The sequence below is a fragment of the Coturnix japonica genome, chromosome 2, assembly GCF_001577835.2.
Source record: "Coturnix japonica isolate 7356 chromosome 2, Coturnix japonica 2.1, whole genome shotgun sequence".
Lineage (NCBI taxonomy): Eukaryota > Metazoa > Chordata > Aves > Galliformes > Phasianidae > Coturnix > Coturnix japonica.
Genome location: NC_029517.1, coordinates 49,834,725 through 49,857,485, shown reverse-complemented (window position 1 = coordinate 49,857,485; position 22,761 = coordinate 49,834,725). Strand labels below are relative to the sequence as shown.

The 22,761-nt window shown below is 39.8% G+C and overlaps 1 protein-coding gene across 5 annotated transcripts in view; it reads right to left on the bottom strand.

Moving 5' to 3' along the window:
- Positions 1 to 22,761, bottom strand: part of GRB10 (growth factor receptor bound protein 10) — a 134,074-nt gene that overhangs the window by 56,947 nt on the left and 54,366 nt on the right. For 4 of the 5 annotated variants that reach the window (XR_004306091.1, XM_032442452.1, XM_032442451.1 and 1 more), the window contains exon 4: positions 22,555 to 22,648. Coding sequence is in view for 3 of the 5 variants with exons in the window: in XM_032442452.1 (XP_032298343.1) it covers positions 22,555 to 22,648 (94 nt within the window). In the remaining 2 variants the exon portion in view is untranslated. Of the gene's footprint in view, positions 1 to 5,379; positions 5,401 to 22,554; positions 22,649 to 22,761 lie in introns of those variants that run through there. The other variant, XM_032442453.1, reaches the window with a different exon arrangement.

Here is a 22,761-nt window from a genome sequence, read left to right as displayed (position 1 = left end):
AACCTCACTGCCGCAGCCTGCCTCAGAAGTGCCAGCAGATGTCTCAGCCTGCCAAGCAATACAGCGCTATTTGTGATGCTTCTCTACAGAGTCCAATTAAACAAAAATAAAATTAGCGACCCACAGGATTTCTGAGATAAGCTTGAATCATTTGCAGGTATAGTATCCAAAAGGAAATGCCAGATGCAATGCAATCCTTCAGAGTACCGTTCCCTACCAATGAGCAAGATTCAATCTCTAGCAAGATCACATTATGTGGAATAAAGTGCTGACTGAGCTGGACTTTGAGAAGACTTACTAGCTAATAACAAAATCATAAGCCTTTGAGCCAGTGTGTTATCATGCTGGCCTTCCAAGAATGTGCACACACAAACACTGCAACTCACCTGGAAGGATTACCTATGTTGGTTATAGCAGGCAGAGCCACAGGTAGCCAAGGAAGCTCTTTCTTTCTCCAGTTATCTTCCAGATGTACACTTCCAGGGATGCTAATAACTGTTTTTCCTAATCTGCATCAAATTCTGCAGTGAAAGGGGATATTCAACGTCTGCTTTTTTTTTCTCTGAATTGAACTGCACAGAGGCTAGCTTATCACTTCCATGCACAAACATGGAAAGCAGCCTTGAGCTTTTTAAGGTTGTTTTTCAGGGAAAAGCATTGGCAAAAACTAGCTCTGACAAACTCCCACATTCTTTTCTTTTCAAATAAAAGAACTTTAAATGTTTATTTTATTTTTTGAGTATTAAGTTTTTGGTGGTGGAGAAGATACTGGAGGCTTCCCATGCCCTCAGAAAATATACTTGGCATGGTAGTGAACAACACTGGCATGCCTTTCCTCAAGTAGAACTAAAGTGCACTCTTTGTCAGCAGTTTGAACTTAATTTTGCTTTTTTGCCTACGGTTTGTTAAACTTTGGCTTTGTTCACAAACCAGCTCCACTGGATGTTGCAAGCAATATTTTTGATAAATGAGACCATGATTTCAATTACAAGAAAGAATAAATAATAATAATAAAAAAATCAGTCCAAGGCAAGAGACAACTCTGTTATAAAAATAAAACCGCTATTGAGTTAGTAAGCTAAGCTCTCACGCTCCATAAAAATTAAAGCACTTTGAATACCATTTGATTGTTTTTGAGCACACCATAGTGGGATGACAGCCACTCAATTAGGTCTGAGTAAACTTCAGTCTGTGCCTAACCAAAAGACTTCCAAGTTCCATTTATCTCTCTGCTTCTAGTCCTCCCCTGTCTCCTAGATTCTAATTTATTTACTTATTTTGGTCCTTGTTGGCCTTGATGTGTCAGCTCAGTAATGGGAATGAGCAGGATCCCACTTACTCTGAAGCAGGATAATGCTGAAGCAAGTTCTGTTCAGCTTCATCTGTGGCAGCCTCCTGAATTAAGCAGGTATTTCTATGGCTGTCAAGGGGCTCGTTACACTGCAGAGCTTCTGTTTACTGAAAAAGAGCTGAACATGGAAAGAATCCTGGCTCTGGACTGGAGACCAGGTTACATTTTATTTCTCTAAATGGCAGCCCAGCAAACACTCTTCCTTTTCACATACAATCTGGGCAGCTCATAGGGAATATTCTGAAAAACACTGCAGGAATTAAGCGCTGTGATAAAATACTGTATACTTATATAAACAATTTCCTTCTTGTTTGCTCATTTCAGAATTCAGTTCTTAAGCCTTACTCCTCATATCGTTTCACAGAAAAGACCAGTGTGAGTGCTACTAGGAATTCAGCAGAAGATTTATAAGAAGGCTATGGTATCTCTCCATCTCCATGGAAGTGTATTTGATACTATAAGTAACATAGCAGTGTGTATATAAACAAGTGCTTTATATTACAGCTGCTGATTTTGATCCTCTGTCCCTGTCTGACAGCCTGTGGTAAATCAGTTCCCCAAAAACAGTTTCAGAGCTGAATATTCAGTACTAAGGTTAGATATTAAAAACAATTTATTCTCAGAAAGGACGGCAGTGCAGCAGTGGCACCACTGTCCCTGGAGGTCTGCAAGAAACATGTGTATGTGGCACTTAAGGACACGGTTCAGTGGGCGTGGAAGTGATGGATCAATAGCTGGACTAGATTATCATAGCAGTCTTTTCCAATCTTAATGTTTCAGTGATATTCAAGAACCTATTTGGCAAAGCTAAGGTGAAACTAAAGCAAGACTTAACCCAAGTTAAGCAGAAGGATGGTGTTTCCAAGGCACTCTGAACACATATTATTTGATCCTCAAGGAGTCAGAAGAAAACAGAGAAAGAAAAGGAACACACACAGTTGCTTTGATTATGCAGTGAAACTCTATATAAACTGTAAGTAATACAGGAAAAATACATTTATTTTAAAATGAACAGAGGGTCTCAAACAAAAGTTAACAGGGAAAAAGACATCTTAGATATCTGCAGTACCTACCTCAACATCCTCTCCCAGACCTCCAGATATCCTAAAACTACATATAAGTTATTTGGATTCATACTGGTGATGTGTTTTGCAAGTTTTTTGGTGTTGTGGAAATCTCGTGATTTATTATCAGAAATAACCACTCGGGTAAGGATTGCCACAAACTCCTCTTCACATGATAACCCTTTGATATGGGGATATTTTGCAAAAGAGTATGGTATTACTGCTGCACGTCCCTCCAGTACCATGTCCAAATGCTATTTTGACAGGGTTTTTAACAAATTCCAACTGCTAAAGCTTTTTGGCAAGATACTGTTGCTGACAACATGAAGTACTGTAAGGACACACAAAGAAATCCACTCTACGTAACAGTCACAGTCCTCTGGTCCTGTCTCCCTTCGAATGTTATAAGCACATTTCCTATGCTTCAACAACCATCTCACCTCTCTCCACAGTCTGCATCAGTTCCACTGATGCCACAGACACCAGTTGCCTATTTGGGCTTGCAGTTCTTGTTAAGTACAGGCCGCTATTGTTGTAGGCACCTAGGACCTGAAATCTACTATACTCAAGAAAGATGTATGCAATAGAAGGTGGGTGATGCAAAACAATTTCCTACAATTTCCTTTGACACCTCCTCCACGACCTCGACAGAGATGCCCCAGCTCAATGACACATCCCAGCTCCCAGTACCAGCTCCACTTCCACACAACCACTCCTTCCAACATTAAGAATCACAGACAGACAGAACTGCACAAGAAACAAAAAGACTAGTAATTTAAAACATCTGCAAATCCTATGCATTCATTCTGTTCTCCAGGTCCACTGCTGGACCAAACTCTAACAGAATCCAAAGACTAAAATTGTTCAACATTAGAACACAGGAGGTTGGCTGGTTTGTATGAAGATGCAAGCCCAGCTTTGTCTCCCACAGTCATCGTCAAGTCCAAAGTGATCTAGTCTGATTTAAAAATGCCAGCCCTGCAACTCTGAACTCCCCACCTCTGTGTACCCTTTGAGTGCCCTCATGGGACCCCACACTGAAGAGCTCTCTACTTTCTAAGTAACATCCATCACATTAAGTGAAATCCTCTATTCACACTGTAACTATGGTTGCTGGCTTACAGAATGTCACATCAGTGTATGTGCAGCTTCCCAAATACTAAACAGATCATGCCATGGAAAGATGTGAACGAAGCAGTGATGATGGTCTGTAAATGAGCATGACAGTGAGACAGGCATCTGCAATCCTTGAGCTCACTGAAACACCAAACAGAGAAATCAACAGGGAATTTGTAACCACTCCAGTGTTCTCCAGGTAATTTTTATAAATCCCATGTGCATCTAATTCAATTCTTGCCAAAAAGTCTGGAAATGTTAACGCAAAATGCAGGCATGTTAATTAGTGGTGGTGGGGGGAGAATTTACTTTATAAACATCTTACTAAAGGTTTATGGTTAAACTCCAGTAATGTTCTTACAACATGCTTTAAAAACTTCTTGACACAAAAGACAAACTAAATTGAACAAAATTAATGTTGCTAGGTAACAACTACAGGAATTAGGTGCATATGAAGGGTATTTGTCAAAATCAAAGCATTAATGAGTAACAGGAACAACTAGTTACAGGTATCCTACAGAAGAAAATAATCACAAAATCACCAAGGTTGGAAAAGATCTCCAAGATCATCCAGCCCAACCGTCCACCTACCACCAATATTTCCCCACTAAACCATGTCCCTCAGTATAACATCTAAATGTTTCTTGAAGACCTTCCTAAGACGGTGACACCACCTCCCTGTGCAGCCTGTTCCAATGCCTTACCACTCTTCTGAAGAAATTTTTCCTAACATTCAACCTGAGTCTCCTCTGATAACAATTTGAGACCTCACTTGGTTCTAAGTCACATCTGCTGAAGTACTGATACTTCGTTATAAGGCAGAGTAACCTACAGAAAACTAAGAAAACATCTACAGCACTCAGTGCAGTGACCATACACACACCTATAAGCTTTATTACAATTACAAGAGGGAAGATAAAAAGAGTTATATATTCTATATATATATATGTATATATTTTATACATATTTAAAAAAAGCACAAGATCAAAATTTGAACCAAACGCCAAATATATGCGCCAGCTGATTCAGTGTAACTGTGCAGGAAGTAGGAATGACCAACTTCTGGTCAGCAGATGTACCACACCCTGGTCCCAGCAGCCACTGATGGCAGAGCTGTCGGCAGCAACTGCCAGCCTTTCAAAACGTTCTTTGCACAGCCCATGTTTGCAGAAGCAATGCTGTATAGTAAATAGTGAGTAAACAGATCACTTAAAGCAGTCTGAAGTCAAGTGGACCTCTGGGAAATTATCATTCCTGGGATGGTTACAAAATCCAGTCATGATTAATTTTCAAGAGACTGGTAATATCTGCAGTTTTCTTCTATGAATGTTAGTTTCAGTGGTTTCCCTGAGCCATTTTACTGTATCACCTGATTTTAGCATTCTTGTTAAAGTCTGAGATATCCCTTAAATGGAAAGTATGCATTTGGTTGAGCTTGTAAAGACAGGATAAACTAACACCCAATATGCTTCAGTTACACAGGGGATAGAAAATAACACTGACAAGAGAAGTGACTCCTGTGAGTACTACACAAGACACTGCAGGGTGCTACTTCCAAAGGCCAAACCTGGAGCTGGAAGAGACCTCAGGAAGCCCTACAGAAGAATACAGAGGTTCCATCAGAGAAAACCTTCATACATCATGGGGTGTGCAGACCACAGAGGAGACACAGAGGCAACTGTGAAACTTAAGTCATGATCATGTCATAACCTTTTCCATAAACAGGTGGAATAAAAAATTAAAGAGAGCAAGTGAATGAGTGCATGAGACAATCAGATCTACTGAACAACTAACTCAGGGATCCTCTGCTCATATCCCATCATCTTACTGGTAAGGTGAATTGGATACCTCAGTCTTGGAGTATCATCTCTATTGCAAAATCAGGAAAGAGAGCTGTTGTTGCATTCCAAAGTCACGACTGTAAGAAGGCTGTCAGTTATCCTTCCGAAGAACACAGCTGAATGACCAACAGAGCAGCAGAACTGCTGCTAGGCTGAGTAGGCCACACAAAAATTAACAGAAAGTCCAGTTCGGCTTTTTAGAAAAAGGGGAAAACAACATTAACCTACTGACCTGTTACAAGGTACTTCCAGTCCAAACTCAGGAAGCACAACACCGGATGCAACAGATTGATGAATTGAAATACTGTCTGCTGGCCACACAGTAAACACTTGGCAGACTGCATCTTACATTAGAAAGTCATATTTACGGGTGAGCAAGTTTAAGAGGATATCCTTTATCGGCGAGAGCTGCAATTTGACACAGCAAAGGCCAGGTTTACTTGAATGTTTATTAATACTGCATATTTTTACACTGAGGAAACCAAAGAAACATTTTAAAAATAGTGTGTTCTCCTTATGCCTGCATGAATGAAAATGGTTGTTTTTTCAAGTTTACTCCACCATTTCCTCATGTACGTATTTCTATTTGTGACACTTGTTTTAGATATCTTTTCCTTATTACTCGTCTCAGAAAAAAAAAAAAAAGAGCACAACTCAAATACACACAAATAAATAACATTCCAACAGATAAGACAGAGTTCAAAAAGTAGTTAAAAATTGAGACAGATGAGAAGAGCGACCACATGTCTTGCAAGTCCTAAACCCTTAAAGAAAAGCCAAAAACGCAGTCGAAGCATCTATAGCTTTCCTTCAGGGAATCTATGCTCTCTCCCTGATTAATGTCGTAATGCCTAGTCGTATAATCCCAGCTGAACACTACTTACAACCTGATATAAATACTCTTGCCAGGATTAGTCACTGCCACCCTGCCAAGAAAGGGACACGTAGCCTCATACAGTGCTGCTAGTTACCCAAAGCTGGATCCCCAAATACCCCACTCAGGGCTGCAGGGCAGGCTGGGGACAGGAGCCATGTGCCTGGAGCATCACCATCATTTTGCTTCAGCAGTACCACGCTGCAAGCTGAGCAAAGCTTCCATGTGATATAAGCTGGGTGTTCCACTAGTGCATCCCTTCATGCAGGGTCAGAGCCTGAGAGCCAAGACTGGAATGTCATCATCATTAAATCAGGGAGCTACCTCCTCATGCCAGATAATCAAACTTTTGCTCTTTCGCTCTTTGAACCACAAGTTTTTAGGATTTCCTTGGAAGAGTTTTATTGCTGGCTTAGAGAGCACTTTGAAAAGGATGTAACGCAAGTTCCAGAAATTGCACGTGGCAATTAATGAATCAGCTATTCCTCTGGGTTAATTAAAGACTGCTTTTTCAGAGCATAATAGTTACCTAGCTGTGATCCACATATCAGCAATACAGACAACAGGAATACATCATATTTTAAGGTACTTCAAGTCAGAGTTCAGTTAACAGAACTGAAGTCATGAAAAAGTACAGTTTTTTAATGCTGGGGTAATTTTGGGTTCTTTCACCAGCTGCTTTAATAGTTTACTATTAACTGCAGCTGTAATTTCAGTAAATTATCTACAAGAGACTGAGCTGCAGGAGTGTCATTCGTAATTTCAACATCAAAAAAGTCTCCCAAGAGCCTCTAATTGGTGACTCTCTGAATTTGCAACTGAAGTAAGAGTGAGTGAGCTTCGCTATGTTAACATCACTTTATTATAGACAAGGGAGGCTGCTGTCAGATATTCTCTTGTTTCTTCAGCATAACCTCCTATCAGCTTCTCTTACATTTCTTTGTCCTCTATGGACAATGAGTATTTTGAGGGTATTCATCTAACTACACGTGCACATGGATACCTTGCCGTTGGGTCAGAAGCCTGTTTCAGCCTCTTTCTTTCCATCAGTCTAGCTCAAGTGTCTGCAAACCAAGCAGCCCTCTCAGGTGCAAAACAAGGAGCTCTCCTCTGGCTCTGCCAGTAGAAGCAGCCAGGCAACAGGGGTGGATAATTTCAGAATTATAACTGTAATAAAGCATGAACCTCTCTGCTGCTTTAGAAGGGAACACCACAGCCCTGTCGCGCAGATTCGCAGATGGCACAGCATATTGCTGCATTCGCATCCCAAATGGCTGCCTGGAGACACTGCCGCATGCACCCCAAGCCAGGATGTGGGAGCTGGGCTTGGAAAGGGGAATGGGCATTGCCAAATGGCACCTTTCCCCCTGGTCTCAAGAACTTCCATCAGAGAACTTACTAGTTTTATTTTTATTTTAAATATAAATGGAGGCCAGAAACATTTCAATGAAAATGAATAACACACACAAAAACAGTGCTGACAAGAAAAAAACAGAGACACTGGGATTACACAGAACAGCAAAGAAGTTTCCTCAACTGTCCAAAAATCTCCCTACTTTTATGCCACACTACATAACCACACACTACCATTCTGATATCAATTGTTTGCAGTCAGTCATCTGAGACCAGCCATGATGCAAAAGCAATCAATTTACCAATATATTAGGCCCAAGAAAAAGAGATGCTATTTGCTTCTTCCAGAATCACAGAATTCTAGACACACCAAATCAAGTTTTCTTTTTAAATCAGCTACTAAAAAACTTGGTCCTTCATTGTTTCACAACCTGCAGGCAAGCTGCACCAGTTAGTTAGTTAGTAAGTTAGATCAGGTTAACCCAAAAGCAAAAGTCACAGAAACACTACAGAGAAAACCCACCATAGCTCCATATGACTCAGTCCCCAGTGGCCAGTTATGCTCGTTGACCTTAGTAGACCCATACGCTCAATTTTACAAGGCACTCACATTCCCAGTTCAATAGTCAGGATATCATGTGATTACTAAGGCCCAGTCTGATGTTCTCCACCCTGTCCCGTTTCACAGAGCTCTGGGCAAAGACCTGGGCCTACCTCCATGCACACCCACAAAACAATACTGCTAACTGGACAGAGAACATGTATTTTCTCTTGCCTGTGTTCTGTTAATAAATGATCCCTTTCCACAAGGCATCCTCCATTTTATCCACTCCAACAGCAACCATGCCCTGTTAGCCAGAGGCAGCTTCATGACACAGGACCCAAGACCCTAGATGCATCAGCACTGGCCAGAAGTGAGAAACCCTGTTCACCTCACTGTGTTTCACATGTGAAACAAAGCCCAGAAAGTCAGTAAAAACTGGTTCATCCACCAAGGACATGCCCACAAACTGGAGACCAAGGCCTAAAAAGAGGCCATGCATGAACAGGACAGAGCTTAAGGTAGGCAAAATGTGTAACCATAGAGCTGTAAAGTCTTGGTGGTCTGCTGAGCTTCCTCTGATGGTTTTCTAACAGCAGCAGCAAGTTAATTGCTACAGCAGCAATACCCATCATCGTCCAAGTAGCAAGCTGCTATTGCTTCGGTCACCTGAATGAAGAAACCTGCAGCCAAACAGTGCTGCCACAGCGCCTTGGAGGGAGACCTGTATTTGGACCTCGTCACAGACCCTAGGTTCACTCTCTGATGTGTTTTTTTCTTCTACCAAGTCTCTAATACTCACCATTATCTACTGAAGAATATTTTAATGGTTATTCACGAGGTTACAAGCTATCCACCTGCACATCTTGCTGTGTTCACAAGGCACATCATCCACTTGCCATTCCTGGGTTAAAAACTCTTCACCTGCAGCACTTGGGATTTCGGAAGGACTATGTAAGTAGGCCTGAGCTCTCTGGGATTTTTTTAACCATGTGAGCACAAACCATGAAAACCCATGCAGAAAGTATAACTTGGGTGTTTCGTTTTACATAAGTAAGAGCAAGCTCAGAACTGAATCGCAAAGACAAACTCAAAAAATTAGCAGTCCTGTGATGCCTTTTTAAAATACAAACTTACAAATATGCAAGCTTATAAAAATGTACTTGCGTATGTAAGCTTGCAAGCAACAGATACCTCCCAGGAGGCGCTAACAAGACACACAGTCAGTATTAAAACATGCCCTTGTGCAGTAACAAATCCACTCAGACAGTGGTGCTATAGCATACCATAATTGTGCGTGGCTTCCAGCCTCACTCTGTGCATATCGCAAACTGCCCACAATCTTGATTTGGACACAAAGACTCAAATGTTGTAACTGGCATCCTAACTTCATTAATGAAATTACATACTAATTGCTTTGGTCAATAGCACCTTAAACACTTTGATTACTTAAGAAACTTCTTGCTGTCAAGAACTACAAATATAGCTGGATCTTCCATCTTATATTTTGGTTTCTTACGTTTTCTTTTACCCCACTTTAAGTTTGCTGTGTTTTTATATATATTTTTTATTAGCTAAAAGCATCATTAGTGTGACAGAAGCTTATCCATTTTAACAGGCAAAAAGAGATTTAAGTCAATTAACAAATTTAGATTAATCTTCCCTTGAAATTTCTTGGCTTTAGGAAAAGTGCTGCAATCTTCTGCATCCCGAATGCAAGAATGTCAGCTGCTTGGAAATTATGCATTTCTCAAGTATCCTCACATGACGCAGCTCGCCATCCTGAAGTGCTGTCATGAACCACTTGCAGCGCTGTGTTTACATAAAGGCAGAAATAAATACTCTAGTGCTTATCACAGTCAGGTAAGTTCGAAGACAGTGATGACTGAGGTTTATTGCTACAATGCTATACTCTGGGGATAAATATTCCTGCACAACTGTTATCGAATTACAATAGTTCTTCTACAGATTTCTCCTTGTTTATCAAACCAGGAAGTTTATCCTTTTTTCACTCTTTCATCACATGAGCTTAAAAAAAAAGGGGGGTGGGGGGGAAGGGAGCTTATTATGTTTGCGTAATAAATGATAAAGAAATCACAGGATACTGTCCTAATTCATTTTGGAACAGATTTAATACCACAAGATGATTTTTCAAAGCTAAAGGCACCATAAATAATGCAAAACACTGCAATATCATCAGAACAATTTTCTTTGCAGCAATAACGTGTTTCCACTGATGATGTACAATTTTCTGTTAGATCCTTAATGAACCTGCAGATCATCTACATTCAAAACAAAGCAAAACAAAAATGCAAGGAGTCTGTCATCTTATTTGGCAAATACACAACGTAAAGCATTAACCACAGCACTGGCAAAGCTACATCAAAATATACAGTTATCTACTAGCATTATAAAGTTTTAGGAAGAAAAAGCAAATGAAGTTTGTTTCAGTTTTCTGACGTGCTTATAACAACTATGAGTTCAAAACGAAGATCATAAAATGGATGAAACTCCCAACAGAGTTTGAAAAAAGACATTTATAAGTGCTTCTGCACCACAAAAAGTGTAGCTTCATAGCTTTCTCCATCTTCAACAGCCCCCCACTGCAGACTCTCCATCCAAGCTTCCTCCACAATCTCTAGGAACTCATTTTGCAATTTACCTTGCATGGGCTGAAGGGCAGCACTCCTTCTGTACTTGAGTCAAGTAAAACTCAGATTCTTATCATCTTCTGTTCCACCATGGTTCTTTGTCAATGACAGCCAATTACTTGTTTTCTCTTTGCTAACACAATACCTTCTACAGCATCCCCTCTAACAACAGGCCCCATTTTGTCTCCCCATCTTCTGCTGATACTCCTGCCCCAAACTGAGGTTGTGCTAGACCACTCTGCCTTCCCACAGGCCCTCAAAAAAGAGCATACCAAAATAACCTGGACAAGGCACATCACATGTTTTGACTGATGTTTTTTGGGCAGGCACTCAACATATAGTTCTCAACAGCATTTGTATCAGGTCAGTGAAAAAAAAATGTAAGTCTGCTATACAGCAGCATCTTTCCGTATACAAAGACCTACCATAATTATAAAATGCTGTACATGGATTGCAAACCTATAATGACAATGTTATACACATAGAAGTTTGAGATTCAGTTCTTTCCAAGCCTATTTAAAAGGTATTTAACTCAGGCCACTAAAAACCTCTTTCACCTCATGTACTTGAAGCCACCAAAGAAGTATTCAAATAAGAGCACTAAAACATTTTTCCTTTGCCCCTTCCACATCAGATTTGTGCTCACAATGAATCTAACACTGAGGGATGAACTGCCTTCTGCATTTGTGTGGTAACAACATCAGGACTGATTTCAGGCTGGGCCTAGGACACATGCAGTACTCAAAGTTAAACCTCTCGAATTCACTCAGTAGAGGGCTCTTTGTTTACCTGAAACACATGAACAGGTGCTCATTTCCACATTCACTGAGAACAAACTCACATAAACTATTTTTTCGTGCTAAATTATTTGTATTTCTAGCCCAATATGAATGTCTACAAATGCTTCTACTGCAGCATTTAATTTCACTTGTTACATCAGAATAAACTTCCTTCAGAAAAAGTGGTTTTGTTTTATTTTTTTTTCCATTACCAGCTGTACCACCAAACCTCTGGGAGACACAAGACCCTGGGGAATGCAAATGGTCTGTGAGCAGCTTACTTGAAAGGACAGCTTTTCGCAGGCAAAAGTCATCAGTGCTGCAATCACAAAGTGCTCCTGCTCAAACAGCCACTGTAAGAATGGAGGCTTTCACCCAAGCAGCGTCTTTAACAAATTTCTCCACAACAGTCTCAATTTGCCTTGGAGCCAACAATCTGCCAAATTCATCTCTGAACTTGTTCTTCAGTGAGAGATCTCTCTGTTCTATGTTTCACCAGCCTAGCGCAGCAGGAGACATGTAGCCTGGCCCCAACTGCTATGCACTATTGCCATACAGAGAGAGAGTTGAGAGGCTTTTTGTTTTGCTTTGTTTGGCTGTTTTTTTAAACAGAAGGTTTACAAAGATACACAATGGTGGAAAGATATTACTACAAACATAAATACTGTATTAGTAGACATGTTGGCTCCTACAGTAATGAAAATGAATTATATCTCATTCAATAGTTACACTCCAGCTAAATGCTAAAATCATCTTAAAGAAACTCCATGGCTTTTCACCACGCTTTATGCCTCAAGTGGTTTTCCCTTATCTCATCCCACATTTATGCCTACTTTTTTTCTTCCTTTTCAGTAAACATTCCAAGGTCAGTTTGCAAGGCTGCTCATGACTCCCAACCTTGATTTCATACCCCCCACACGTACACAGAGAAAGCTTCAACTAGCCTTCAGCTTAATTCACATCCCTACTGCGAGTTCAGAAATATATACCTTCAATCCTCCTTAAAAAGCACATTTACAGCACTTAAATCTGCATCAGCTTTCACCGCTTCCAAGTCATATACCGCATACAAACAAGTTACTCCATAGGATGGCAATGCATCACATCAAATTAACAGTCTATGCTTTCCCCTATATAATAAAATACAATCTCACTCATGCTCATGTGTTATGTGTTCTTTCCAAGCCCTTATTAATGACAGAAACAATATTCTGCACTGGGAATGAGACAGTTTGCTTTCTTCCCTACCAAAGAGTGAAGCTCTATCCACTACAGCAAATATACCATTTAGGACAAGACTAAACTGTCTTTATATTTCCACGTAGACTTCTACATGACATTCTGTGTATGAAGGCAGCTCTGAAACACCTCCTGTTTGATCATGTTGGTCCATGACATCAGAGGTGGGTGTAGGTGGCATGGCAGTAGAAGCTGAACCTTTCCACCAACATTCCATTACATTTTGTTGCCATGTGACCGACAGCATCCGAGGGGCAGTCTGACAGAGTCTGATATGTATGAAGCAGAAGTATGTCTCTGAATTATTCCATACAGAAGTGGCACCCACTGACATTCATCAAAGCTTCCTGAATGCTTCTGGAGACCAAATAGTGGATGTGAACACAGTAAAGTAGCAGGTGGTGAATTTTGCAGTGGTCACAGTTATATGAAAGAAAGACAAGCTATGTTCTGGACACCCATGCCAGCTTAGGTTTTTTATTTTTATTTATTTATTTTGAGGGTTATTTATTTTACACAAACATGGCAGGCAGACTCTCACTCATTGTTGGAGCAAACGCATACCTAACTGAGATGACAATGTTAAAAAACGGTGTTTGTAGCTGAGAATTTGCTCTATCAAATAGCATTACTGTATTTTTTTTTTTGTACCTGCTGTAGTTTCCGTGGAAATAAATGGGAGACGCTACTTTCAGAGCAATGTACATAATATCCAAGCCTCAAAATAATATTGTTGATCTTCAAAATAGTCATTGAGGCCAGGAGGTTTTCCATGGAAAGGCATACATGACTCAGAAGAGTTACAGTGGAAACACTTCAGTTTTGATTATGTCTCTCCAGGACTGGTTCCCAGCTTAATGCCATAAACAAAACAAGAATTCATCTGTGAAAACAGCACGCACCCTATGAAGCACATCTCAACCACATACTTGACAGAAATTTTGCAACAACAATATCCTCATTTTGCTAGAGTGATTTGTTTCATCCCATGTAAGAGGAAATTTGTTGAACAAGCACTTCTAGCTCCTTGCCCAGCAGTCAACACCAGCAAGTACTGCTCTCATCCAATAAGGATGTATAGACATAGAGGTCTTACCAGCACATTGCTGTCATCAGAACGTATGTCATTTTACACAGTTCTTGCTATCTTAAGTCTGACTTCAGTCGTGAACTTGGAAACATTTTCTTAAACACAGAAAATCATTTGGTACTTAAATAAACACATCTTTGCCAGTATGAAAGTCTGCTTTCACGTTCACTCAACAACAACAAAAAAATTAGCCAGGTATTTTAGCGACATCCATTTTCTTGAGTTGACCGCAGTATATACTCATCTTGACATAAAGGAGTAGAGTTATAATTGCTGATACAGACCATGAACACATTCCAATGTAACTTGTTTGAATCAGCTAGAGGAAATACATTCCCATGCTGGAAAAACCTGGAAATCTGCACTCCCCAGATACACAGTCATCTGGCAGAACCAATGTCTTTGAAATCTTTAAGAACCTTTAAGAAAGATGTTGTTTAAAGCTTTAACTTAAATTGAGCATTTTCTTCTCAGCTACAAGATGTGTTCTGCCTTAATTTTATCATTCCCACGTTCTAGTACATAAGTTCCCGCAATTTATCCTACTATACAGAAAATGAAATCTTAAACTAGTTCTGTTTGTTCAGACTGCTTATCCTAAATTTAATGTAATTGTGTCAAATCTTAAAGCCCTTTTTATTTTCAAGTACCATGCCAACTTTTGTTTAGCACTTGTAATTCCTTCTCTAACTTAGACCTGCAAACAAGTAAAAAGGAAGCCCAGTAAGCTGCTGAATCATAAGGAATTCTGAAGCCTTTGCTGAGAGAACTGCCATGTCTCAAATATTCCCCATTTCCCTCTTGCAAACAAGTCTTACCTTCCCCCCTCATTCTGTTTCTTAACCCTGAAAATTGTAGTGACTTAAACATTGCTTGATTTTATATATAGATTTGCTTATTTTAGGGGGAGCAAAGTGAATTTCTGTATTCATTCACGAGATAAAAGCCTTGCTTAGAAAATGAAGCTCATAAAAAGAGAAATTAATGTATATTTTGCTTCACCTGAGGCACTGGAAATAAGAGACAGAAACCAAATATTGAGACACTTTATCGTTAGGACAAACAATGGAAGGAAATAAAGAGCTGCACTTCCTGTTCCCCACCCTCTCAGCACTTTGATAGAGACCAAAAATACAACCTTAAAGGTCAGGGAAAATAAAAACCTAAAAACTGAATACACATCTCACAACACTGTTTGCAGACAAAAGGGCTGCACTGTGTCAGCTATTAGAAATTATCTGCCATCACCAGAGAGATCAAAGGTAGATGGCTGATCAGAGGCAGAACACAAATCAGTTCAGTGTTCTTTAAATGGGGGTGGAAGTAACTCAGGTCTTTATCTGAAGAAGTTAAATGGATTTTATTCTGGGGAAAAAAAAAAAGATATCTAGTCCCAGAATTGCTAAATTGTAATAGTGGACTAAGGGTGTTAAAAGGCTTCTTGTCCAGCTGGTTTCAAGAACTTAGGGAGAAAGAAGTTTCTAGCATAACAACTTTCTTCACTTTGCCACGCCACTTTTAGGATGTCCTTAGAAACAAGTTTCGCAGGACAGTGGGAACGGAGCTGTATGACAGCACAGAGGCACTGAGCTCTGCATAATGACTTCACTAAAGTAGGCAGAGATTTAAAAAAGAAAACACCTCTCTCTTTGGTAATTTCAAATGTTGCACGTACCTTGAATTTGAATGCAATTTATCTGCATTTATTCATACCCCAATGAAGAGAGTATCTATATTTCAGACTCAAATTCAGCAGTGATGAAACCAGATCAGCACCCTTGAGTTTTCTATGCAACAAAATACTGAATGGCAGCTCTTCCTCTATTAATGCTGATCTTGCAGAGTCACACTGTTCTTTTATTTCAAAATTAGAGATACTTATACTCCCGAAAAAAAATAAATAAATAAATAAAAATTGTTTTTAAGCAGTGTATTTTAACAGGCAGTATAGCAGCAGTGATACAGATTGTTTCCATCTTCAAACATATCCCTACCCTTTACATGTCAAATCAGTTTTGAAGCTTCAGATTTGATTTTGGATACAGTGTTAGAATTTGAAGTTATTACAATACCAGAGAGATGCTGTTTTTCCTAAATAACTGCTTTTGTTACGGTGTGATTAACAACTAGTCTAACTAAAAAAATCATTTTTCCTAGCTGGAAAGTTCATTATGCTGAGACAATTTAAGTGCCCACAGACATGTTTTGACATTTGGCTACGACATCTTCAGTAAAGGGTTCAAGAAGTTCTTATGTAAAGCAAAATACACTTAAAGACACCTCGTAAGAGGGAAAAAATAAGCAGAACCCACAGACATACAGGAAGATGGTAGAGTAGCACTGGCAAGAATTCAGCTCAGCCACATTAAAAACATCATCCCCATGTTACCAAAAGAGCCCTTCCTGCTAGTATTACCTTCCCAACCTTCTTCTCTCAATGTCTTGACAGCACAAATTTAGTCAGATTACAAAAGAAAACATGAGCATAAATAAAGGCAATAAAATTATTCTAGAAAACATATGAGCTCATCTCAAGGTTTTACAGTTAACTTACACTGATTAAATTAGAAGAGGGCATTTCAAATCACTCAGCTCAATTATAGACCATTAACTCAAATGGAAGAAATAAGCCACCTAGGAAGCAGAGGACAACTTGAATCTGAAAGTCTCCCCATACCTGCTGGATAGTAAATACATCAGCATATAAAACAATAAAAAATATTGAAATCTATTGTGCTTGGCTACTTTAGTAATCTGCTTAGAGAAAGGATGACGTAAGTAGTTAAGAACATAGATTTACACAGGAGAGAGCACACTAACAGTAGGATTTGGGGCTTATTTACTCAAAAATAAACCAAACAAAAAACCCACAACCATGAGATGAGAGCTCAAGAAATGAGCTCAGCCCAAGTGCATGGGAGAAGTGCCTCATCAGAAGCAGATCTTGAGACCTTGCTTTCCAGCTCATATCTAAGTTTCCTCAAGCATATCACTTCCAACTGGATACATCAGTTGGAGCTCTACGCTACCAGCTGAAGAGCAGCACTGTTTCACATGGATACCAGTTGTCGTGATTTCCTGCCCATCACTGAAGCAGACTGCTGGCTTCTAAGGCTCAAACTTTACAACCTGCAAGACCTCTTCCTCAGTCAATATTCCACGCTGACAATGGAACTTAACCTTGCTCAATTTTGACCATCAGCCGCAAAAGCAACTTCTTAACACAATGAAGACTTCTGATGAACTATTACTGCTTGGGAGACTGGAACAGACAGACCAGATAGCCAGATGAAAAAAGGAAACTTCCCAATAGCTGTTCTCCGGACGCCTGCCAGCTTGTGCAAGGTACTGTTACCCATTCCCTCAGCAGCCAGCCTGGCCTTGCATCAGTCTACCAGCAGACGAGCGCTCGGCAGGCAGCCAGCCCTGCAGCACAACTGGAGGAACACAGGAGCTATTTGTGATGGCAATGACATCACCTCTCTGAGCTGACAGACCTCTGGGAAAGCATGCCAACAGTCAACAAATACATTGTTAGAGCATTTGCCTCCTGCCAGCAGAACAGGTTCCTGTACGGAGTAATGCATCCATGCACCTAGCAGCACCCTGGCCCCTTCCTGACCACCTCACCTCATGTTTCACTGCACTGCAATAGCTGGAGCACACACTACCACAGTTTTCCACAAGATGCCCAGAAGCACGCTCCTCCATCCTGCATGAGAAGAGGATACCTGTGCACCAATCCCCTGCATTACCCCAGCTGAAAGCTGGCCCAAGGACGCAGAAGTACAACCACTCCAACATACAGTCTTAGCTCCGCTTGAGTGGTAGCAGGCAATACACATCCCTTAGAGATTAGGACAAAAAAAAAACCTTTTAATAAGAGGGGGACACTATTGAATAAATTATAACCCTTGTGGGCATCTTCTTAGAGATATCACAGGCATACTTCATGCTTATCCTAGTATTATGCCAACTTATTTTCAAGTACATCTGCATGAGTACATCTAGCAAAAGGACTTAATCACCATAAAACCTACGCAGCTTCAGTACCTAGGGATGGTGTTATGGACAGCCTTGAGTAGGGAGCCCAACTCCTCAGCCCAGCTCCCACAGTGCAACTAAGTACTCTGCCCTAGAAACTCTTTTCTCTAACACATCAAGATCATTGTTTATGTAAAAACTTTACATTTTCTTTTTCCCCATAAATCACAATAAAAAATAGCTTAAAATTTACTTTGACAATCAACATGAATAGCAAGCATGCATTTATAATACTGTAATACTCATTTTACACTTGCTTTAAAAATCTCACTTGTAGAACATCTAATGAACAAGGGCACCTAAAGGATATCACACTATGTACTGTGCAACCCAGATAGAGGGGTCCTTCCATTACCAGACTACTCCATAAAAGAATAACTGGGATATCTGAGTACATTTTAATCCAAACTCATACCAGGTAGCTTCAGCAGAATACATTCAATTTTAAATATCTTGACACTTATTTAAAATCTTACAAGTTAATGTACAGTCCTTTTCTCCCTTTTTCTTACTGCCTATTTAGGAAAGCAACAGTTAATCCCCTAGTTAATGAAAAATAAAAGGAAATCTATCTGTCACATGCAAATATGTTTCTGGGAACACGCAAACATTTTAAACTGTTCTTAATCTTCCTTCCCATTTCATTGATTCCACTCAATCATCATTAGCAGCTTTTGTATACGCAGAGTTTTCCTGACACTCCATCAGCAAGTCTATTCTGTCATCCTGTAGCTTGATGCAGAACTCTGAAGTTATTTGTATTTAAAAAAACAACCTACTTTGTCTTCATATTTTAAATTGCTTCAACTTTGTGAGTTCATAGGTTTGGGAACTAATATAATTAGGGAAGTTAAACTTCCACACAGCTATTATGGGTGCCCTCCTAGTAACTGTGCTAACAAGATTCATCACAAAATACAATAGAAGCCTTCTGTAAAACAAGACAAAAGTACTGTAATGAGCAAGGCAGGAAGCGGGAGCTCAGTTCTGAGTGTAATGGTAGTTAGTGTAAATCCTTTTGGCACTAATGGTGTTTTTTTCTAAGGCTGGACAATGACAACAAGGTTTATACAATACATGAGAATTCATGAATGTCTGGCAGCTTTTGGTATTGTCTGTAATACAAACAAACTATCTGTATTTCATTCTACATTTTCCATTCAGTTCCAGCTGGATTCTGCAAAAACATGGGTTAGTTCTGATGCACCAAATAACTGATTCATCCTAGTGGGATCCCATAACTGAAGCATATCAGAGGTAGCACTGGTATTTACTGAACACATCATTTAGCTACAAAACTAATAACCAAACCACCTCAATTTCACATGTCTATCCCCAGACAGGTGCAAGAGGCAACACATTTAAAGCAAGTAATAATAGTAATGCTGGAGAAAGAGACCTATGCAAGATCATTTCCCTAGGTTAAACCTTAAGCATCATACTACTTCATCTACACCCACAGTAGATGGTAGATTCCACCATCACTGACTGGAATCCCCTCTGCAGAAGCTCCCTATCAAGTAGAAGCTAAGGGTAACACTGACCAATTGCAACATGCTCACCATCTTGCTGTAGGCAAGATTTCTATCACAGGCAGCTGAGAAAGACCAAAGGGTGAGCTGACTGTTGACTCTAGCAACTCATCTCACTGCTGCCAAAGCCAGAGGCATGGCAGCATTCAGCTCAGCTCTCTCTGGGAACTCCTGGGACCAAAACCATCAAGTCCAACAACAGATGAAACAGCTACTAAGAGAACAAATGCAGAAGTAAAAGGAAGATGAATCTTTCACTGCAGACCCATGGCAAAATGCATTTGTACAGATACTGACAATCATCTCTACAAGAAAAAATAAAGAAAGCACTAGAACTGCATGATTAATACTTCAATTAAAAGTTCAGGTGACAGAATGCATCTTATTTATGCCTAACTTCAAAATCCTGAATTATAATTAGGTACAGTATGTCAAAGTACGTCAAGTATTAATAAAAGGTGCTGCCCATAAACTTCAGTGCTGGGACTGGAGTTGGCATAAATTACTGCTTGTTAGAAAACCAAACAGAAATATGAGCTCTGAAACGCCTTGATGAAGAAAAGCACAGAAGTACTAAGTGAGAAGAGAAACAGCAGTGGCACAGCAATGCAGGTTAATCTCACCCCCTGAAGTCTAAGGGTAAACAAATGTAGTTGTTTTTCCAGTTTTCTGTAGTATGTTGTATTTTGCTATCATATTCCATACGGCAAGGCTGCTGCTAGCTAGCACAGGAATATCAATTAAGTAACTTCATCTTGCTAACAAAGCACATTGAAGAACAACTCCTGTGGCACCCAATCGTGGGTGCACTCAACCAAGGCTGAGCTACCAGATGCTTGGAGAGAAAGGATAGGCAGGATAGGGCAGTGGCAATGAGTACTGGAGCTGATGGGCTCTAATAAGGACTCCAGAACACTACCTCAGTGTTCTGAACTCTGAATGCAAGAGTTCAAACTAAAATAACCTTGACAGTTTCCATCTTGGTCCTGTGCTACTAGACAGAGCATGAATGCTGCAAGCATCCCAGTCAATGTGAAATATGAAGGATATGCAAGTACTAGAAGTTTTACAGAACTGAGATATGGCTAAGTAGGCTCCATCTCCACATTCCTTGGGAAAAAATTAAATGACTGTTTCCCTCTCCCACCAAGCATGCTTTTACTTGCCCTTCATCTCTGTGGGTTTAAAGATGGTAAATAATCATTCTGCCCTCTTCCATGCCTCTTTCCTTAATTCCTCAGGAAACACCACAGTTGAGACATTTTTCCTCTCCATGCTCTAGTATTCACTACACCTACTGAGTGATTGCTTAGTAAATACTTGACTTGCTACCTATTAACTGTTAAATAGTGGCTGTTGGACTTTCTCTGGTGGACAAAAAGTCCTGATGGACTTCTTGCAGCTTTTAGTCAGTAGCTGAAGTGTATCTGCTTCTTTACTTCACTGAATGTTAATACTGTTCCACTAGATGAAGTTTTGTTTTTATTTGTGAAGTAGCTTTTGGTAAGAAATATAGTATAGGTATAAAAGAGTATAGGTAAGAAATCCTAGTTCCTGTTACCTGTGTTTAATATCTTTATTATACTTACTTGCATAATTAATGGAAAGTGAAGACTACATAATGGTTATAGATAAAAAAAAAAAAGTATGTTATTAGCTTTTCTATACATAAACAGCTACTAACCTATTCATTTAAAAAATATAATTCCATCTGCACTCAACTTCCAACATTTATTTTACATAAAACCTGAGTATTTTAAGACTCTCTGCTTTATGTAAAGCATTCTCTGCAACCAAATCAGCATCTGCTTGAGTAAAAGAATGATTCAGCAGGAAACACGTACTTGAAATACCCTTCACAAGAAAGAGCTTATTCATGCAGGGACAGTTGGCAGGGATATCTCAGTCTCCACTTGCATGCTCTTTTTCCAGTTTGTGTAGAAAAGATTCAGATGCCTCAGAGGAAGCTAATCACCATTTTTATAGGCTGTGGAAAGCAGGGTCTGGTTCAGAATTGTAAGTGCTTGTACCAAAACTGCCTGAGTAGAAAGCAAAGGGCTGTAAGTTAATGTTCAAAAGAAACTGGCAAATCTGCTGTGCTGACTGATCAAGGTGGTCAGGTATGAATTACAAGTGTATACACTAAAAACAAACAGAAAAATTAACTTCAGAAACTATTGGGAATAACAGCTATGTCCTGACTTAGGCCTTTAACTACCAGTATCCTTCATTAAAAGCATTCTGTGTGAAGATATGTACTTTGGAAATCAGTTTGGACCATTTTGCACAGACATTTGACTCCATTCAGTGCAAGCAGAGCCATACTCCAGGTGACCCCATGTGGATCCATTCAGTATTGTACACTGCTAGAGGAACAGAAAGATCTGAAAAGTATTACCCTGCTAGGAAGATGTTAGGCTACAAAGCTCATACTTGGTCATCAAAACACAATGTTACCTGCCTTTTCAATATCTATTCAGACTGCACAAGCAGCAGCCATATTTACTCTCACAGTCTACTTTTATAAGATGAGGTTCAAGGTCTTGATTCCAAGTTAAGCCATCAGGAACCCTAAAGATAAGATTGCTCACTGACTAAAACAGCACTTTCCATTATTCATTATTTCTAAGCCAAAAACTGGAGGTGAGCTTAATAGTCCCATCCCCCCCCCCCCCCCCAATGACAGACAGTAAATATCTTTTTTTTTTTTTTCTTTTTTTAAGGTGTCTGAAGTTTCTAATGTTTTTTTTTGTTTTTTCCAAACACAGCAAATGCTGAATTAAATTTCAGCACTCCTGTAAAAACAGAACATTCCTTCTGCTCAGGCCAGTAAACTAAGCTTGAGCTACAAGACCTACTAGACTTCAAATTCTAAGCAGGTGCTTAGCCAAATTCATCCACATCTCACAGCACAGTTCTGATGAAAAACCCCACATCTCCAATTTAGTTCTTCTACTCCAACCACCCAGAGCTTAATTTCATAAATCAAACGGAAAAAATGCAAAATGGACCCAAAACTTTCTCTTCATATTCACCACTTTTCCTTCAAGGAGACTGATTCCCACTCATCATTCCTTACCTTGGTGATTTAGGGACATGCGATTAGATGGTTCCTGGAAACCTGGCTCCACCAGATCCCGCCGACCATGAGCTGAAGTCTGATCTACATTGTCCTAAGAAGAAAAGGATAGAAAAATCTCAGTGAAAACAGGCACACTGCTCTCTGCAAGCTAGACTGCATAGAGCCAATAATGCTGACACAAGAAAAATCTCTGCTGTATCTCTC